This window comes from Camponotus floridanus, unplaced genomic scaffold, assembly GCF_003227725.1.
Source record: "Camponotus floridanus strain SB8 unplaced genomic scaffold, Cflo_v7.5 scaffold74, whole genome shotgun sequence".
In the NCBI taxonomy this organism is placed as follows: Eukaryota; Metazoa; Arthropoda; class Insecta; order Hymenoptera; family Formicidae; genus Camponotus; species Camponotus floridanus.
In genome coordinates, this window is record NW_020229843.1 from 194,694 (window position 1) to 213,230 (window position 18,537).

At 32.9% G+C, this 18,537-nt stretch overlaps 2 protein-coding genes across 7 annotated transcripts in view; one reads left to right on the forward strand and one right to left on the reverse strand.

Moving 5' to 3' along the window:
- Positions 1 to 150: 150 nt before the first annotated feature.
- LOC109609955 (carotenoid isomerooxygenase-like) lies at positions 151 to 3,491 on the forward strand. Its single transcript, XM_025413975.1, has 10 exons — positions 151 to 338; positions 492 to 745; positions 827 to 973; positions 1,162 to 1,306; positions 1,467 to 1,617; positions 1,832 to 2,061; positions 2,147 to 2,329; positions 2,428 to 2,856; positions 2,966 to 3,064; positions 3,147 to 3,491. Exons 1-10 carry the CDS (start codon positions 222 to 224, stop codon positions 3,315 to 3,317), a joined length of 1,926 nt encoding a protein of 641 aa, XP_025269760.1. The 5' UTR covers positions 151 to 221; the 3' UTR covers positions 3,318 to 3,491.
- A 249-nt stretch (positions 3,492 to 3,740) lies between these two features.
- LOC105256217 (chloride channel protein 2) overlaps positions 3,741 to 18,537 on the reverse strand; it is a 31,028-nt gene continuing 16,231 nt past the window's right edge. For 2 of the 6 annotated variants that reach the window (XM_011265958.3, XM_011265959.3), the window contains exons 3-14: positions 9,851 to 10,136; positions 9,231 to 9,442; positions 8,523 to 9,043; positions 8,192 to 8,426; positions 7,902 to 8,064; positions 7,413 to 7,643; positions 6,969 to 7,192; positions 6,678 to 6,869; positions 6,368 to 6,510; positions 5,949 to 6,123; positions 5,648 to 5,875; positions 3,741 to 5,522 (exon numbers count right to left, since the gene is read on the reverse strand). In XM_011265958.3, the coding sequence (XP_011264260.1) occupies positions 5,346 to 5,522; positions 5,648 to 5,875; positions 5,949 to 6,123; positions 6,368 to 6,510; positions 6,678 to 6,869; positions 6,969 to 7,192; positions 7,413 to 7,643; positions 7,902 to 8,064; positions 8,192 to 8,426; positions 8,523 to 9,043; positions 9,231 to 9,442; positions 9,851 to 10,136 (2,787 nt within the window). In that variant the 3' untranslated portion in view covers positions 3,741 to 5,345. Of the gene's footprint in view, positions 5,523 to 5,647; positions 5,876 to 5,948; positions 6,124 to 6,367; positions 6,511 to 6,677; positions 6,870 to 6,968; positions 7,193 to 7,412; positions 7,644 to 7,901; positions 8,065 to 8,191; positions 8,427 to 8,522; positions 9,044 to 9,230; positions 9,443 to 9,850; positions 10,137 to 11,483; positions 11,850 to 16,349; positions 16,438 to 16,773; positions 17,615 to 18,537 lie in introns of those variants that run through there. The other 4 variants (XM_011265955.3, XM_011265957.3, XM_011265956.3 and 1 more) reach the window with 4 other exon arrangements.

The window sequence follows — 18,537 nt, forward strand, 5'->3', positions numbered from 1 at the left end:
TTAGAGCGTAGATGAGCAGGAGAAAGACGTGTAACCGAAATAAATTTCTTTTTACATAAAAATTAAATATATAAAACTCTGAAAGTAAAAGTTAAATCGAAATAAATATTATATTAAATCCAGAAGATTATAATTAATACAATTTCTATTAGTACAATTTGATAATAGTTTTTATTAAATACACAAATTTAATTTGTCGTACGAAAAAAGAAATTTCGAAAATGGAATGTGTTAATAATCTTATAACACAACTCGATGGATCATTATCTCATACGTCAAATGTGTTGGATAATTTTGAGCATACAAAATGTGGAAAATTACTGCAAACTGAATTTCACGTAAGTCTTTGAAAACCATTAGATATGTAACAAAATTATCAGAAATAGATTTATAAAAAATTTATAAAAAAGATTTATAATAGATTTATAATAAATTTATAAAAAAATTATATAAAATTAATTTGTGCCTGTTAATATTACTTCATTTCATAGCATGATGAACAAGGAAATGATGTAGCGGATAATGACACGGCAGGCGATCATGACACATACTACGCCAGTTGCTACTCTTCGATGTGGATAAGAAGTTGCCAAGAGGAAGTGATCGAGCCTCTTCCATCGAGCGAAATCACCGGCAGCATCCCCGAGTGGTTAACGGGCACCTTGTTGCGGAATGGTCCGGGTAATCTGAAAGTGGGCGAATACCATCATCAGCATCTGTTCGACAGTTCAGCCCTATTGCATAAGTACGCTTTATCTTAAAATATAACACGGTAAGAACTTTGGACAGATGATGACACCAATTGATATACGAATAAATTTTACAGATTTCATATCGCAAACGGAAATGTCACCTATCAACGACGGTTCATCCAAACGGAAGTATATAAAAGAAACATGGCCGCACAGAGAATAGTTTTTACCGAATTTGGTACTTGCGCGACGCCGGATCCTTGTCAAAGTATTTTTCAAAGGTGAAAGAGAAAAAGAAAAAGAAAAAAAGTAAAGCTAATTTTGATTAAAATATAGATATCAGACAATTAATTTGGAGAGAAAATTATTTTTTGATTTCTCGCAGTGCTTTACATAAATTATGTATCTTTTTTTCTCATTATGAAATTTTTCTTTTAAAATATCTTCTCTCTTCTCTCTGATTTTTCAGGGTAGCCGCTGTATTCAAATCAGATGATAAGATATTGGACAATTCCATGATTTCAATATATCCCTTCGGTGATGAATATTACACATTCACGGAAGCACCAGTGATGCACAGAATTGATCCGAAGATTTTAGAAACAATGGACAGGGTAAAAACACTCAAATTTTTATACTAATTTTATAAATTAATTTTATTATTGTTAGTAGAATATTACTTATTTACTAATAAAATAAAATATAGTTTAATAAAAGCTAATTTAATAAAAATAAATTTTTTTTCATAAAAATTATTTCTTTGTTTGTTTGCAGGTAAACATATCGAAATATGTTAATATTGTACATCATACCGCACACCCTCATATTATGGCCGATGGGACGGTTTATAATGTAGGAATGAGTGTAACGCCATTTGGACCTAGATACAATGTCATATGCTTTTATCCTAATCGCGTCGCTATTGGTAAGATATTTTTTATAAGTAAGTGGAAATCGTAATATTTCTGGAAGAAAAAGATTTATAGAGTCAACTGTCGAAATTGATCGAAGTGATCGTGTAGAAACATTAATTTTTTATTGAAAAGAACTTCATAAATTTAATAAAAAAGAAACAGATTGAAGAGAGTTATTATTGTTGAGTCAAATATTTAAATCTTATAATTTGAACAATTTTCTAGACGATTCCGGAGAGGAGAGAGAATTGTCCATGTTCGATCAAGCAACAATCGTGGCTAGTATACCAAGCAAACGGCTGTTGAATCCATCGTACATGCACTCTTTTGGCATCACCGACAATTACTTCATCATTGTGGAACAACCACTGGCTATCTCCTTCACCAGAATGATGTTCACTCGCTTAAAAAAAGAACCAATGATAAATTGTTTAAAATGGCACGAGAATGAAAGTGTATGTTTTCATATTGGTAAAAAAATTATAATAAATTACATTATTAATAAAAGAAAATTTAAATGTATTTAATTTTTATTACTAGACGCTTATTCATATTATCTCGAGGGAAACGGGTCAACTAGTGAGAACTTTCATCGCGGAGACATTTTTTTATTTTCACATCATTAATCAGTTTGAGACTCGCGATGGGGAATACGTCGTGCTCGACATATGCTGTTATCAGGATCCGAAAATATTGGAGCATATGTATATTGATGTGATGAAGGTAAGCATTTGTATATTTCCTGTTAGGAAAGTGTTTTTCACGTAACACTTATAAATTTAATTTTCAAATCATTTCTTGTACCAATGAATTATGATTAGAACATGCACGGAGACGCCGATTTCGGTAATTTGTTTCGCGCCAGTCCGCTGCGTTTCATACTTCCGATGAAAGAAGTGCCTTCTGACACAACATCGGACTACAATCTCATTACACTTAAAACGATGCATCAGAGCTTACAGTTATTCCAGGATATAATTAGTATCGATTATAAGAAAAACCTCGAGATCGTTGATGATGCAGACAACATCGAGAATAGTGACAAATCCAGATACCGCCGAGATGAACACAGTGCTTTGCGAAAGAAAGCAGTCGCTCACTTTCTCAATGGCAAGATCTTTGTAAAACCGGAACTTCTTTGCGACGTAGGGTGCGAAACTCCGCGAATTAATACGGATTTTCATCTTGGTAAAGAGTACCGGTACTTTTACGCGATCTCCTGTGACAAGGACATGGACAATCTTGAAGCGGTTAGTATATTCCTCGAATTTCTAAAGTATACTGTGTTTTACAATTAAAGCACGATAAAGATATGCAAACTATTTTTATTCATTTAAATAAAATTAATTTGACTTGTAGCTGATAAAGGTCGATACTTTCCAAAAGTCCAAGAAAATATGGCAAGAAAAGGGTGTTTATCCGAGCGAACCAATTTTCGTGCCGAATCCGAACGGAAAGGTATTATCTATGAAATTTCTTTGTACGAAAAAAATAAAAATAGTTCCATTATTTTTTATTCTCTTTTGCTTTCTCTATCTAGAACGAAGATGACGGTGTGGTTGTAAGCTCTATGATATGGGCGGAAAAGGAGACTCGCGTCGGTTTGTTAATCTTGGATGCTGTGACATTTACGGAAATTGCAAGAGTTACTTTTGATACACCTGGACCAGTGCCTAGATGTTTACACGGTTGGTTCAGTCTGGAAAAATAATATAAAGAAAATCATTAATTAAACACATAGAATGTTGTTTAATTAAAAGACTCCGGAAATGATTAAATTTTCTATCATTATTAAAGTATTGAAAGTCGTGACAAATTGTTTTTATTTGTGCTTGTAAATGTGATTATCTTTCCGAGAGTAAGATATATATATAAATATATATATATATAAAATGGATATCAAATATAATCTATATGTACGTGAAAAAAGTAATATGTCGTAACTTGAAATAAAACAAAGGCCTCATCAAATTTATAGTCGAATCTTATCCTCGAATATTATACTATATCTACTATATCTATCGAGAATCATGTAATAATATCGTATACATTTTAAAAGAACTTTTTCTTTGGTGATTGTTAATTTTTAGAAAAGTGGTATCTAATATATATACAATATTATTAAATATGGATATAATAAATTATTTAATGTTTTTTCGTGATGTATATAATGTATTTACAACGAAAAACAGTGTCATCGCGTATAACGCGACGATGCGACATAATGTACAATCTAATGAAGTGAAAAATTTGTTCAATGGAATGTAAAATATGCATTAAATATCGCCAAAATCGAATCTAATTATAATAGTAAGAAATATCGATAAAACATGACACGTTGTCTCTGTTATGCAAAATTACTAAAATGATAACTTTGCAACATACATAATATTTATCTAATGCTCTAATGTTCTAATTGTCTAATAACGAATTATGAGAAAAATATTCATTCTGATATACATGAAATGCTGAAACCTGAAATACTTTAGAATATAATCTTAAAATTCCTTGAAAATTTGTAGGATTATATTCTACAAATTTTCACATGCTAATTGGATTTTTAATAAGAAAATTCACGCGCTTGATTTCCGCAAGTTGAATAATTGTATTCTACAAGAATAAATGCAAGTTAAAAAATTACTCTTAGAATAAATCCAATAGGTAGTTAAAACATTCTTCTCGATTGTTATGTTACGTAAGTATCGCGTAAATGAAAGAGAATTGTGTTGTTTTTCCTCACCAAGTTTGATCTATAACTCAATGATTTTATCTTAAATAACATTAATTAACAATTATATTAATAAATAATAGTCTGGCACAACCATGGTCAAAAAATTTCTAGCTAAGGGAGCATTGGCATAAAATTCCTGAATAATCTTACAAGTAAAATTAACATTGGTTCGCAATATAAATTATGCATTTCATGTCCCGGAAGAAAGTGCAGTGTTGCGCTGCATTTGGCACTTTGAATCACTTTCGCTCGGCCGAGACTCTTGCATTTGAAAAAAAAAAGAAACTTGCCTTACATAACAGTAGATTTGTGATTCACAGCATATTCCTAAACATATATTCTTAGCTTGAATCTTCAATTAAGATTTGACTCGTTATAATTGGTGTTTAACAAAAGGCGCGATTCATTTGTTGTGTTGATTACAATTTGACAAATATTTCGAACATTATTATCGCATTTCAATGGAGTGATTGATTTTCTGAATTCTTATATGTCATATTTGAATATATATATATGTATGCGCGTATATTATCTTACAATTACTTAATTAAATATAACGGAAAAATAAAAGTTCTCTCTCCATAATATTTCTTTCTATGTAAATCGTTTATCAAGAAACCGAATTTTGAATTTATTCAATAAAAATAATTTACAATTACGAACGTGAACAATGCCCTGCAATCATGTCAGTTAGTCATTATCATTTGATATTATGTTAGAATTAAATAAAATTTTCAGATTTGTCTCCTATTTAATACTATTTCGTACATTCGCATCTTTTCTTGAACTTTCTCGATATTTTGTTCACTTTAGATTTAAGTACGAGAGAGAAGTATTTAAAATTTAATATCGTTATAGGGGTATAACTTTAGGTCCATTGCTTTAATCGTACGAATAATCACGACAAGAAAAGAATAAGGATTAATAAGACAGTTCTCGCATTATTCAGGCCACATCGTGAAACGATGTGGCTATCACAAAGTTTTCACTTATCTCGGTTCGGCTCTTTTAAACTTTATCCACTTTCTCGCAGTCTACGGACCCTATGGAATTCATCGCATTGATGTTCTTATTACTCTCTGTATCCGTTTCACTCTTTGCCAGGCTAGAGATCGATTCGGCAATATGCGACTCAGGATGCATTGGTAGAATCCCGGCGTTCGCGTCTTCAATAGACTTTCTCAGCTACAAAATGAAATTTTTATTAATTTTACTAAATCTATTCGCCATTGTTTGTTTACTATTACTTTGTATAAAGTCGAGTGTTTTAGATATCATTTATACATTTAAATAAATCTTTATACATATACCTCCTTCAATGCGACGACGCCGATCAATCTGCCAATAGCCGTTACGTAAGCATGATTCACGCCGACCATGCTGAAGAGACTATGAACTTTCAGCAAAGACGTTCTCTCAACTAACTGAAAGGGAGCCGGATCAATGTGACACCTTGAGAAATCCACCTCTAGTGCCATTTCACTTTCCTCCCATCGTTTTTGATCCTCGGGCGACATGTCTATGACCCTTTCTCGAGGCTAATACACATGAAAAATGTGCAAACATTACTTCTTGTCTATAGAAAAAATAATTAGAGAGATATGTGCTCACCAATTGTACTTTCTTCGATGTTGCGGGGCTTGGAGCCAACATGGGTGTATGTGGCGGTACACTGATAACTTCCTGGCTATCGCTGCGCCTGGTACCGCTGCCCATCTCCGGATCGGGATCCACATCCTGCAACGTGGCAGATTTACGGAAGATCGCCTCGAATGCCAAACGTATCCTGGGATATGAATAATTATTAATATAATTATTATTTGGATTAATATTTCTCGCATATACATATGATTTAAGGACATAAGGATAGATTTAAGGACTTTAAAATTTAATTTTGCTAGTATATTTATTGAAAAAATAAAATCTTATGAAAGGAGACATATAAAAAGAACCAAAGTTTCTTATAATACGCCTTAAAAGAAAATAATAAATTAATGTAAATATATAATACCATAAAAAAAATAACTTGCCTGCTTTCCGCGCCTGTAACAGTCGTATAGGGTGTTACAGCCGGACTGACCAACGGACTGAATCCTTTTAAAGTGAAAGAATTCGTCTTCTTCAAGATTGACTTCTTCGGTTGCGAACCAAATATCGGTGAATGATATGTATTCTGAAGAAAATAAAAATAAAAAAATATATTAATTTTTCGAGGGAAATATAACGTGCAAAATAACAAAATGAAACAAGTATAAAAGAACGCTTTTGACGATAATACACGGTTCTGATTATCTATACATATATTGACGTCAAAGTCAACTGAACGAACGTGTGACTCACATGATCAGGACCGCCACCGTTGTTTGATGACATCGTTAGATCATTAACACTCTGCCGCTGCATCTTGAGAATGTCTGGTGCCGGAATGACCTCGAATCTGGAAGGCCTTCTCGTTCTCTCTTGTTCCCGCAGTTGCCGTTCCATTTCTTCCCGCGCCCTTTCCTCTGCCTCTTTATGCCATTTTTGTGCAACCTAAAATAAGTCAACAATAAATGTAAGTGAAATAAAATGAAGAATAATGTGAAACGAAAGTTCACATAAATTCTTGCGAGATGTTGAAAATTTCATTACCTGCAACCTCCTCTCACGACCGATATGTTTCTCAATGAGTTTGATTAACTGTAATCTCTGAATCGATCCAAGCAGTATCATGGAGTCCGGATTATCCACTAACGGAAACCCGCGAAGCTTGCGATTTTCCTTTAGTATATTCTTCAATTCTTGATAACTGATGCCGTGCCATATGTATTTCACGTCACGAACCATAAAATCCTCCACATAGATATTATACATTCCTACAATTAAGAGCCATTTTTAGGACCATAGTTTTCACAGTAAATTCGCAACAAATGCAGAATTATCTTACCAATCATTCCGAATTAAATGTTTTGCGAAATAATGGAATTAGTACAAAATTAATCGAGCGCATAAAAAATATTAATTTGTTAATTAGGAAAAGTTTGAAATAAATTAAATTAATTGAAAAAGAGAGAAAAAGAGAGATAGAAGAAGTACCTGAACTGGATGGCAACAAATCAGGCAAGTAAGGCAACTTCTTGATAAGAATGATGCTGTCATATATACTTGGCTGTAGGAGCGCGGCAATCGCATTGCTAATCAGCACCGCTATCATTATAGGCACAATGTGAGTGATCTGACCGGTCATCTCAAAGATGATGACACTGACGGATATTGTATGTGTCACTGCGCCAGAAAACGCAGCTGCACCCACTGTAGCGTAACCACCTATATAATCCAAATTCACGATATTCATAAATGTAACTTTTTCTTTAATTTTGCTTCCTTTTTTAAATTTGCTCGGCATAAAATATTAAACGATTTTTAATCGTCATTTTCACTATGTTCAATATATTTCAGCAACATGAGATAATTTTTAGTTCACATTATATTCTAGATATGTATATGTGTGTAATCCATTTTCTTTTTAATGCAAAAATAAATTTATATGTATAATAAATAGCTGGATGTGTTTAATTAAATTACCTGGTATAATGGGTGTAATTATTCCGCCATAACGCACACCAGTGGGAAACCAGAGCGCCATTGCTTCACCTACTGCTCTACCTAGTGCAGCACCGATCTTAAATACGGGGATAAAGATTCCAGATGGTACCGGCACCGTTGAACTTATGATAGAAAAGATGAACTGAAACCAAAATCTGTTTTTTATTTTATTCTTTTATTGTTTTATTATAATTAAATTTGAGAATTAATGGCACTTAATTAAAATCTCGATTAATTATGTGACATAAAATTATAAAAAAATGTCTTACGGTAACTAAAACAAAACTGAGAAGTCCGCTGAAAACATCAGTGTACGGCGTTGCCCAATGTTTCACGACATTCATTTCTTCGACGCCGAGATTTTCCTGAGTCCAAGTGAAATTAGTAAAGAGTCCGTAAACCTGATCGTGTGTATTTTGATCGCCGGCCATAAATTGACCGAGCCCCAGCGGAAATGATACAGATGAGACCAGAAGAGATACGATACCCGGATACAAAAAGCGACTAAAAATAAATTTTATATTTTAAATTTGCCATATATGGATATTATTATTACTATTAAAAAATCCTAATTTACGCGGGATTTCTCGAGTAACATACTTCTTCTGTAGAAAGCTGTTCATGCTTTTGTTCTTTCGCATGAAGATGACGTATTGTCTGTGCAGCCAAACATAGAAGGCGCCTAGCAGTCCGCTGCCGACGCCAATCAGAGCGAAGACGAAGAGCTCCTGCGGATCGAAGGGAAAGTCCATGGTGAAGTTGGTGGCGAACATTGCCGTGATGGTCTCCTCGCGCTGGAACCAGATCGCCAGCAGACGAAACATCGTGGCGCCGCAAACCGCGGCGAAGAAACCGCGCCAGTAGTTCCTCACCGCAAAGTACACCGTGGTGACCTCGATGCTGAAGAGTACACCACCGATCGGCGCCGCAAAGCAGGAGGCGACTCCTACAGCGCAGGCTGCGGCTAGCATCTCGCAGTTCCTGCTTTCGTTTTCGTAGATACCCTGAAAGCTCGTGACCAACTTGGAGAGTAGCGTCGCGACGATGCTGGCGATGTGTACAAATGGACCCTCCTTGCCAAGCGGTAGCCCCGATCCCAAGGTCGCCGTTAAGCCGATAACCTTTGGCATATCACGATCTTTATCGTTCCTGTTTTCATTTCGAGCGAATTCTGCGGCGCACTTTTCAGAGACTTAAAAAAAAAGTTTTAATACATAACTTTGACTCGCGTACCCTATTGCAGGATTAATTTTCTCGAGCTTTTAATGGATGGATTATGGATCATTATCGCGAACATATTTAACTAACCTTAGCGATCAAGGTACGAAAGGTCAGGTACTCCTTCAACGCTACTCCGCGTAGAATAGTTTTCATCTCCGGAATCCCAGAGCCAATACTTTGCGGCGCGACAATGTGTACGAAACCAGCACTGAAGAGAATAAGGCACACGGGCATGGACACCCAGGCCAAATACCTGAGAGCTGGATGCGTCGTAAGATCCTGATAGAGCCATATCCTGGCTGGTGAAACGGAGGACATCATGGGACAATCAATATCAAAGACGCATATTATCTTATAATATTTTAAAAAAGTCTTTCTGTTCCTTCAATTAAATTTATCGAATTTATCTTCGACACTCTGACAAATTAAAATTTTCAAATTTTAATTGCTTTATGATTTTCTATGCAAAGTATTTATTGCTTCGTAAATAATATAGGCACAAATTTTTCTTAATTTTCCAGAAAAATAATAAAATTTTTAAATTATAAAAATTTTGAAATAATAAACTTTTTCAATCATTTTATATATATATTTTACAACTAAAAATTATCTATATGTGTTCTCTATATGTGTATGAAATATTTAACATTCTTCCCTTAAAATGTAAGTTGCTAACTTAAAAACCTAATTTGCTTAAGTAGACTGACCGTTATTGCACATGGAGATTCCACGGTCCATGGCATAGCTAATGAGAGCCATAATAATCCCAAGGAGAGCTAGAAAGACCCAATCTTCGCCGAGTCGTGCACCGGTGTGTTTCCAAGCGAAGGCCAAAAGAGCTAACAATTTCCGGCACAGAGGACCCCGTCGAGACTTTCGCAGATCCTCGGCCCTCGTCTTGTCGTACTTTCGTCTCGCTTTATCATGATACTTGAGTCTGCGTGCCTCTTCCTTCGCGTACTCACCCAGATCCTTCGTATAGCGACCATACATCTGGAGGCAGCCGATTTCATATTATTTCGCTTGTTCATTCGGTCACCAATTAATCGATTCGCGCGCAAAACGAGGCACTTATTCTTGTCGGAATTGTTATTTTCAATCCACTTTAAATGATCCGTACAGAATTTTACATGAAACACCATCTGTAATTACGATGCCGCAAAATACAAATTTTTATTGAATTTATAAAAAGATATAAAAAGATTAACTAGTTAATATATCTCTAACATTTTCTGCTTATTTATGTTGAATCCAAAAATGTTATTCAAATTTTCCTATTACTTTTATGTTTGTTCAATAGCTGTGATACTTCGAAATATGTAATAAAGTAAAATTATATTTTCACAAAAGAGCGTTATTTATTTGTAAGAATAATGCATTTCCTCTTCATTTATTAAGTTTTTCTCGTAAAGAAAGGAAAACGAGATAAAAAACAAATGGAAATATAATATCCTTAAAAAAATATAATATATGCTCCCCCTTGATTTATCATCGATAGAATATTTAAGAGAGATAGATACAATTTTTCCGAAATATAAAAAAAATTCTGTGTCATTCATAGCTTTCTCAAACACCTTGAATATATGAAAACTTATCGATCAAACTTCAAGTATAATTCGTGTTTTTCACATGTAATTATTATCAATCAATAATCTGATGATTGATCTGGTTTCAATTTTGATAGATCTATTTTTAAAAATAATTGATATTTTATTCTTCATTCAAAAGTTGTCGATCAGTTTAATATTCTTTTACGATGTTAATTGACAAACAGAAAAATAATAGTGTGTAATGTGCAATTAAAAAGATTAATTTAAAACTAAAAATGTTTGAAATTTGATTATTTTCCGCATAGATATTTATCAAAACGAGCGTGCTTTTATCTTATCCATAAAATTACCGGATGTAGATTGATATATTCGATATTAGCGAATAATAACAAATTTCTTAGATAAAAATTCGATTAATTATACGAAGAACAATTAAAGAATTCACGTGATTGATCGCAGTTCATGCTATTTTTTTTAAATACAATATCCTATTTATTTATTTAATAAATCTGAAATAAACATTTGCAAACAAAAATTAATATTCAAGCATGCTAGAAATATCAAATTTACTAAGCATCATGATTGTCCGTATGTTGATTCATAATTATTAATTGTTTCCACGAGAGACCGATAACGTGCTATTATTAGCGGATTATAAGAAATAATCTGAGAAGATTATTTATAATGTTAGGAAAAGACTATGTGCTCTCTCAATGATAATAATGTCTTAATAAGAAATTTATCTCGGCGTGAGAGGTGGAATAAATTTATATATTGCGTATAGACTTACGAGATAATCGTCATTACAGACGAAGTATGCCTTGTTCAAAACGATAGTCGACGTGGAAAACTGGTGAGTAAAAAATACCGAAGATCGCGTCGAAGAATCATTATTCGAATTATTTGATTCGCGGGAAACAGAATTATCATTTAAGGATCTCTTTGAATTATCAAACATTTCTTAAAAGTCATCACTGTGCTCATATGTTCTTTTTTGTTTTTATTCGGAAATCCGAATAATGTAAAATTCTGTTGTCTTGTGTAAACGCGAGATTCTGCACAAATTCCAATCGACTGAAAGATATAAGTAAACTCGGTGGTTATCACACTTTATCGTTATCGAATTCGAAGATAGTTACAAGAAATTTTTGACACTTAACATATTTATAAGGTTTTTTCATTATCATTGTATTATCGTTTAAAAATCGAAATTGAGGAGTGTTTTAGTGACAATGATATATATTACCTTTAATGTTAAATTTCTTGTGCATTTTTGTAGTCACTTTGAAAGTAAATAAATATATAAAAATAATAAATAAAGAAATTTACAATAGTTGAAGAATATGTAAAAATACTGTTTATCTACATAATCTATTCTGTTCACTATTTAATAATTTCTTGATAAATTTTTGGATCGTCCATTTCGCGAATATAGTTCACATATTTTTTAATACATCATTTTTTAATCACACATATTTAAAAAAACTTTTCGTTTAATAATTTTTTTTATATCAAAAATTCTTCATTATTAGAATTTTGTTTACATTGTTCAATGTATTTAAGAAAGTTTTTTCACTTTTCAATAATTTTTTATTCGCCACCAATAAATCTTTAAATCCTTTGCCATTAAATTTTGTTTGTATTTTTCGACACATGTTCTTTTACATTCGCGAGATTGGGCAATTTTAACGATTCTTGATAAACTTGCGGCAACGTATGTGCGAGTTTTTACGATTGTGCGTGCATTTATATTCCGAGAAATTTTTTTATTACGGATAAACAATTCGAATGCATCTATGCGTGTGTGCATACGAACGCAAACTGAACGGCGACATCTCATGTCTGCTTCAAATCTCAGCGGGAATATTTGTTGAAATTTGGCAACAGTCAAAATCCTTATTTTTAGCGTTACCCAGCTTGCGTCGACAGAGCGAAATGCTATTGTTTATTACCAAATAAGCCGCAATGTTTTACTTAATGTGAAAATGCATGTCCCGCACAGGTTTTCAAGAGACACTCTCTTATCGTCTACGTATATCTAAATAAAATAATAGCATTGATGATTTTTAAAACTAGATTTTATCACGCACGTATAATATATTATATAACAATGATAAATTTATTTATCCCACAAAGTCTTAAAAATATATCTGATACGAAATATTAATGTATTATTGATTAGCGTTACTTATGCGCCGTTTCTGTTTGTTGGATAATTTAATTTAAAATAATTTTATAATAATTTAAAATAATAATTTAAAATAATTTTTTAAATGATATCTAATATTATTTAAATCGTACTTACATTCATAAACTTAGTGCGTGTCATTTTGATTTATATGTTCACTTGTTGCAAGTTTATGTTGTGCACAAATCGACTAATCAACAACCGATCGGATATCGAATAAAGCGTTTTTAAATAATAAAACATATTACGGTGAGTAAAAATATGATAAACATCAGCGAGTGATTGTTTTATCGCGACAATTTTAGAGTCGTCCTCTTTTTTGCGAGAAGAATTGAGTACGCGAGTTGTTATTTTAAGATTATCTTATTAACATTGATAATGGATATATCAATAATGGAGTCTTGATTTCGATCGAAGCGTCAATGATCTCGAGACTGACTCGTGACTGATGTGTGATATCTTGATGCGATTTTGGCACCAATACGAGACTCCTTGATATAAATACGTACAACAAATGCATCGTATTATCATACTACGATAATGACTAGTAAATCGTAAGATTTAAAGCGTATTTTGGAATATCTCCATCAATTTTATTTAATCGCAGAACTCATTTTTACTTGTGAAAATAATTTTTGCTTGCGATCGCGTGCATTTTATTCTCGCAAACATTAAATTGTGCACATGAGACATAATGACGATGAGATAAGCAATAGATGCTCGCTTTTATCATAAAACGATTAATTCAAAATAATTGCGTAAGGAATAAAAATTATATTAGATAAGATACGATTTGTCCGATTTACTATATTGAAACAGACACCTGAGTGATGACTATGCGTACAATCATGACGTCAATGACGACCACGTTCCACTGGGCAATCGGCCCCTAATCCAATTTTAGTAATTAGGCCTGACCGATTGGCGATATGATGAATAGACTTGAAAATAAATATCACAAGAACAAAATTTCATTAAATTATCGGAATCCATTCATCTAATAAACTATTTTAATACAGATACATTAGTCGAAAGTATCAGTAAAAGAGTCAAGAAGATTCATCTCTTGGCGTGTGCATCCAGAAATTGCATTTTTTTATATGTGTAATTTCGAGATGCACACATGCACGATGCTTCTTAATTCTATGTGTGTGTGTGTGTATATATATATATATATATATATATATATATATATATATAATGTATGTATATATGCATCGTGGTACTCTGAAGATCTTTTCATGCGTGTCACGCATGTCCGATAACAAGTTCTTAAGAGCTCATTCGCGTGCATGAAAACGTTGCTCAAAGAGACGTTGCTGCAAAGATCGTGCGTACTTTATATTATCAACCGAATTAATATGCGAGTATACGCAATTATATGCGCTATTGAAGATATATTTCTTGAAATTTATCTTGGTTACTTTGCATTAAAAAATAAACCGAAGTTTCATATACGTATATCTCATATATATATATATTATGAAAGACGAAACGAGGTACATACTTATTACAAAGAAAATACAAAGAAATACTTATTATAAATAAAAATATTATTATAAAAATATTATTTCAATCAAATTTAATTAATAAAACAATTATTTTAAAGCTGTTAAAATAATACAAACTAAATTTACTTCGTATTTAACAATTGACACGTTGATTCGTCTCGATTTTAGGATTTGTTATTATGTTTAATGATTTTTTGATCACGTTTAATCAAAGGAAGAAAGATTTTACGTTACAAAGCTTAGAAGGCTTTACAATAAACATATATTTTGAGAAGTACAAATTCCTCTTTTACACGAATTGCGACGGCGTGAAAATCATTCGCAATCAGTTGGCAGCTGATCAACTGGTTAATTATGATGACTAATGTGAATTGTTACCGAAAGTAGTTAAGCACTAGTCGGGTTCACAGTCGGACTCGCAGTCAGGATTGTAAAATGCATTGTTTTAGCAAAATAGCAGTCGGTTCGAGCGTCGCAATTTTCAATTTGCAACGAGACATCGAAAAGACGCGTCTATCGCTCGTAATAACACTTGACGGATTACAGCGGACTCTTAATATTGTGGCGAATTGCCAATAAATCGCGAACGTCCCATCTATTTTACACCTGCCCGAAGTAAATCGCACGACGCGAAAAAGTACACGAATTACGTGAGGAATATTTATTAGAAGCTGTCAAACACAAAACACATTTTGCTTAAGTGATTTACGTATTTTACGCAGAAAAATGAACGGTTGTATGAAAATTATACTTTTGCAACATGTCCTTGCCTATCTTTCAATATCGCAGATTTATTTTTAATCAATTGTCATGTGACATTTTTTATAGATTTTTCATATTTTTGTATCAAATTCGAAATGAAATATTTCCCATATTAATTTCGCGCGAATTTATTCGCGTTGGCCGGCGTTTCTAAATTTGTTTAAAGATTTCGACATGCGGCCGGTCATCGTAGCAAGGCCGATATGTTTTCGTGTGACACGCGATGAGTCAAGGTCTATCACGTACATTTCTGTCAACTATCATAAGCAAATTATGTTTTTTTTTGTAACTTATATCGAGTGTTTCTCTATGTCAACGAGAAAGATCGTAAATATTGCAAATGTTAAGTATAAGATTGAATCTTTAAAATGCACATGTCAATACATAGAAATATGTCAATAGTATAAAATAAAAAATATGCGTGTTTCTTTAATTGCTATTGTATCCGACAATGATTACATTTCGCGAAACGTTTATTTAAAATGTAGTCTCGCCTACTTGGCAATTGTTCAAAGGTCGCCGTCGCTAAGTCCCGTGTTACAGGTTTATGGACCATGAAAAATCTCGGACAAATCGCTAGTTAAAATCGCAATATTTACATCAAAACTCGTAAAGTTTAATTAAATAATAATAATGGAAATATAGATTATAAAATGCATCATAAAAGCAAGCAATATAAATGACAACAATATCCCATGTGGATATAAACTTTTGATGTTATCATCGTGTCATCGTGTATGTAATAATATATATACAAAATTATGGGATATATTTCACATAACTGTTATAATAAATATTTAAAGATACATACGTGCACATTGACTCTTGGCAGGCAGCCTTTTGTCTAGGATTCGTCTAGCACAATAACAGCTACAGTTTAATTATAAACTGTTTCTACACTTCTTAACATTATTAGAAGTTGCAATAACTCAAAATTGCATATGATCAAAAAATATCGTCAAAATTTTATTATAAATTTTAAAAATAGTTTCATAAAATTTATCACCGAGACAAAACATGTGACTTCATAACATTGTAAAGACCAACAATAAAGCATTCAGAGTGCGGCTAATAATAGTAAGAAATATTTTTTCAAGTCGCATGCTCATGTAAGCAGAAGTTCGAAAGAATGCGGTTTACAGTTCATTCCAAAGACAGAAGAGCATTGACAAATCATTGTTAAAAAGTCGCTTACAATCGTATTAATATAGTCGAAAGGATCGAACTCTTGCTGTTCCTCGTCCGCATTTGGCGGAGGACATGGGTAGAACGCTTGCGACGGTCTAAAAAATATTCCAGATTTTCGATGAATCTTTCTCTTTATGTCATATATATCGTGTCATGATATTTAACTTTATTTTTCATTTTTTGTAATAACTTTAATATGATATTCAAAATTTTCCTTATAAAGTTACTTATTTGCTTCTAAATTTCATTAATTTTTTATACTTTTTTTGCATAATATAATACTTTAGTTATAATATTGAGCAATTTTCCGTAAAAAGTAAAATATTTTTTTTATTTATGTGCAGACGTATTTAATTGCTTTATCTCGAAATTTATAGATATCTTTCCCTGATGCTGAAATTAAGAAGAAACAGTCTGCGATATGAATATACCTGCGAAGTCGATTTCGGCGGTTTCCCTTCAATTTCGCCATTAATCTTGTAAATTCTTCCCATTCTTTATCCACTTCCTCTTCGCTACCTTCTGGATGATGATGTAGAGTCTCGTCTAGAAGTTCCTTCTTCGCGATTTGGTTCGCCATTTTTGCGCTCTTCGCTTGATCGCGTCGATTTCACGGATTATGCACTTGTATTCGTGTAGCTGGTCGATATTTTTTCGCAATGCATTAACGCTTTATGACCTTCCACTTCTTTGCATGTTAAATAGACAGTCCTATATTTTCTGAGAAAAAAAAATTTAGTGACAGTCGATTGTGTCGCTTCACCATGTCTAATCTTGCTTCTTGTTGATCCAATCTCTTTGTGACGCAATGAACTTATAGAACTCCGTTGCTCTTTTTCTTCTGAAAATCGCAGCACAAATCCAGCTAAAAGCTTCTATCCATCTTTCTCTAATCTTATCAGATTAGAGAAACTGGGTGTTGAAAACACACCGGATACGCGTAGAAAGCGCGGCAAATGAAAAGGAAATCTTAAAAATTGAAGAATTGCGAGAGAAAACTCACGCATGAAGCAAGTGAGTCACACTGACGAGACAAGAGAGCCAACAGTGCAATTCTCAGATAGAAGGTCCTATAGCTTGGTCCAATTTATGAACTCATTAGGCCTCACTGACAGCCGTCGACATCGCACATGCACACGCGCGATTTTTCCCCTTACCCTCCATCCAGCCAAATTACCCATTGTCAACGGATATCTCGCGTACGTCGCAATGTTAAAAGAATTCGCCACCCTTTATTAAACACAATATTTTGATTCAATTTGATTCAAGTGTATTAATTATTATTCCATCTATAAAGAAACGCGTTTGAATCTTATTTTATATTTGCTTTTGCTGCATATTTTATACAACCATTTAAAAAATTGTACTTTAAGGAAACTTACCGATTATAATAATCCGACTTTTTATAATTAATTATAATTAATTATAATTAATTATAAACAGTTATAGTTCATTCGCGCGCAATTATACATTTAATTACAAAAATGAGAAAGTTTACTTTTGCAGATAATAAAAAATTAAAAAAAAATTACTGCCACGCACATACGTTGTTGCAAAAAACTCAATGACATAATTGATTTTATTGAAGTATCGCCTCGGTCGAGAAAATCTTATTGGTGGCATTTCTAGTAGCGACTGTACGAAAGCCGTGCACGGCAATTGGCTACTTCCCTCGACAAGGGTTCGTAGGAAGCTGCCTTCAAAGTCATGAGTTATCATTGATCAAAATTACCACGTAATTTGATGGATAGTCGTCTTAACCAGTCCCGGCTGTCAACTCCGATCGATGACTTTTCTGATTCCGAAGTATTATTTTTAAATAATAAATTTTTACTTCCTGATGTATGTATGAGATGTTATATAATATATTTAGATATTTTGTCAGTTTTCACATTTTATAGCACCTCAATAAAATCACTAGAAAATTAATACGATTTACAATCAACTTTTGGAAAGCAGCGTAAAAAATTGTTTCATGATTAAACGAAAAACTTTTACTGTATCTAAAATAATATACTCGCACGATGTTAAAGAAGAAATCTCCTTACGTACCTCTTCGAACGACGGCTAAGTGTCGAGTAATTTTCGAAAGCGGCATACGCATAATTAAACAAGAGCATATTCAGCGGCATGCACGTAAGCAGAAAGATCTCTAATTGTTGACCATACCGTATAAATCGTTTGTTTGATCTGTT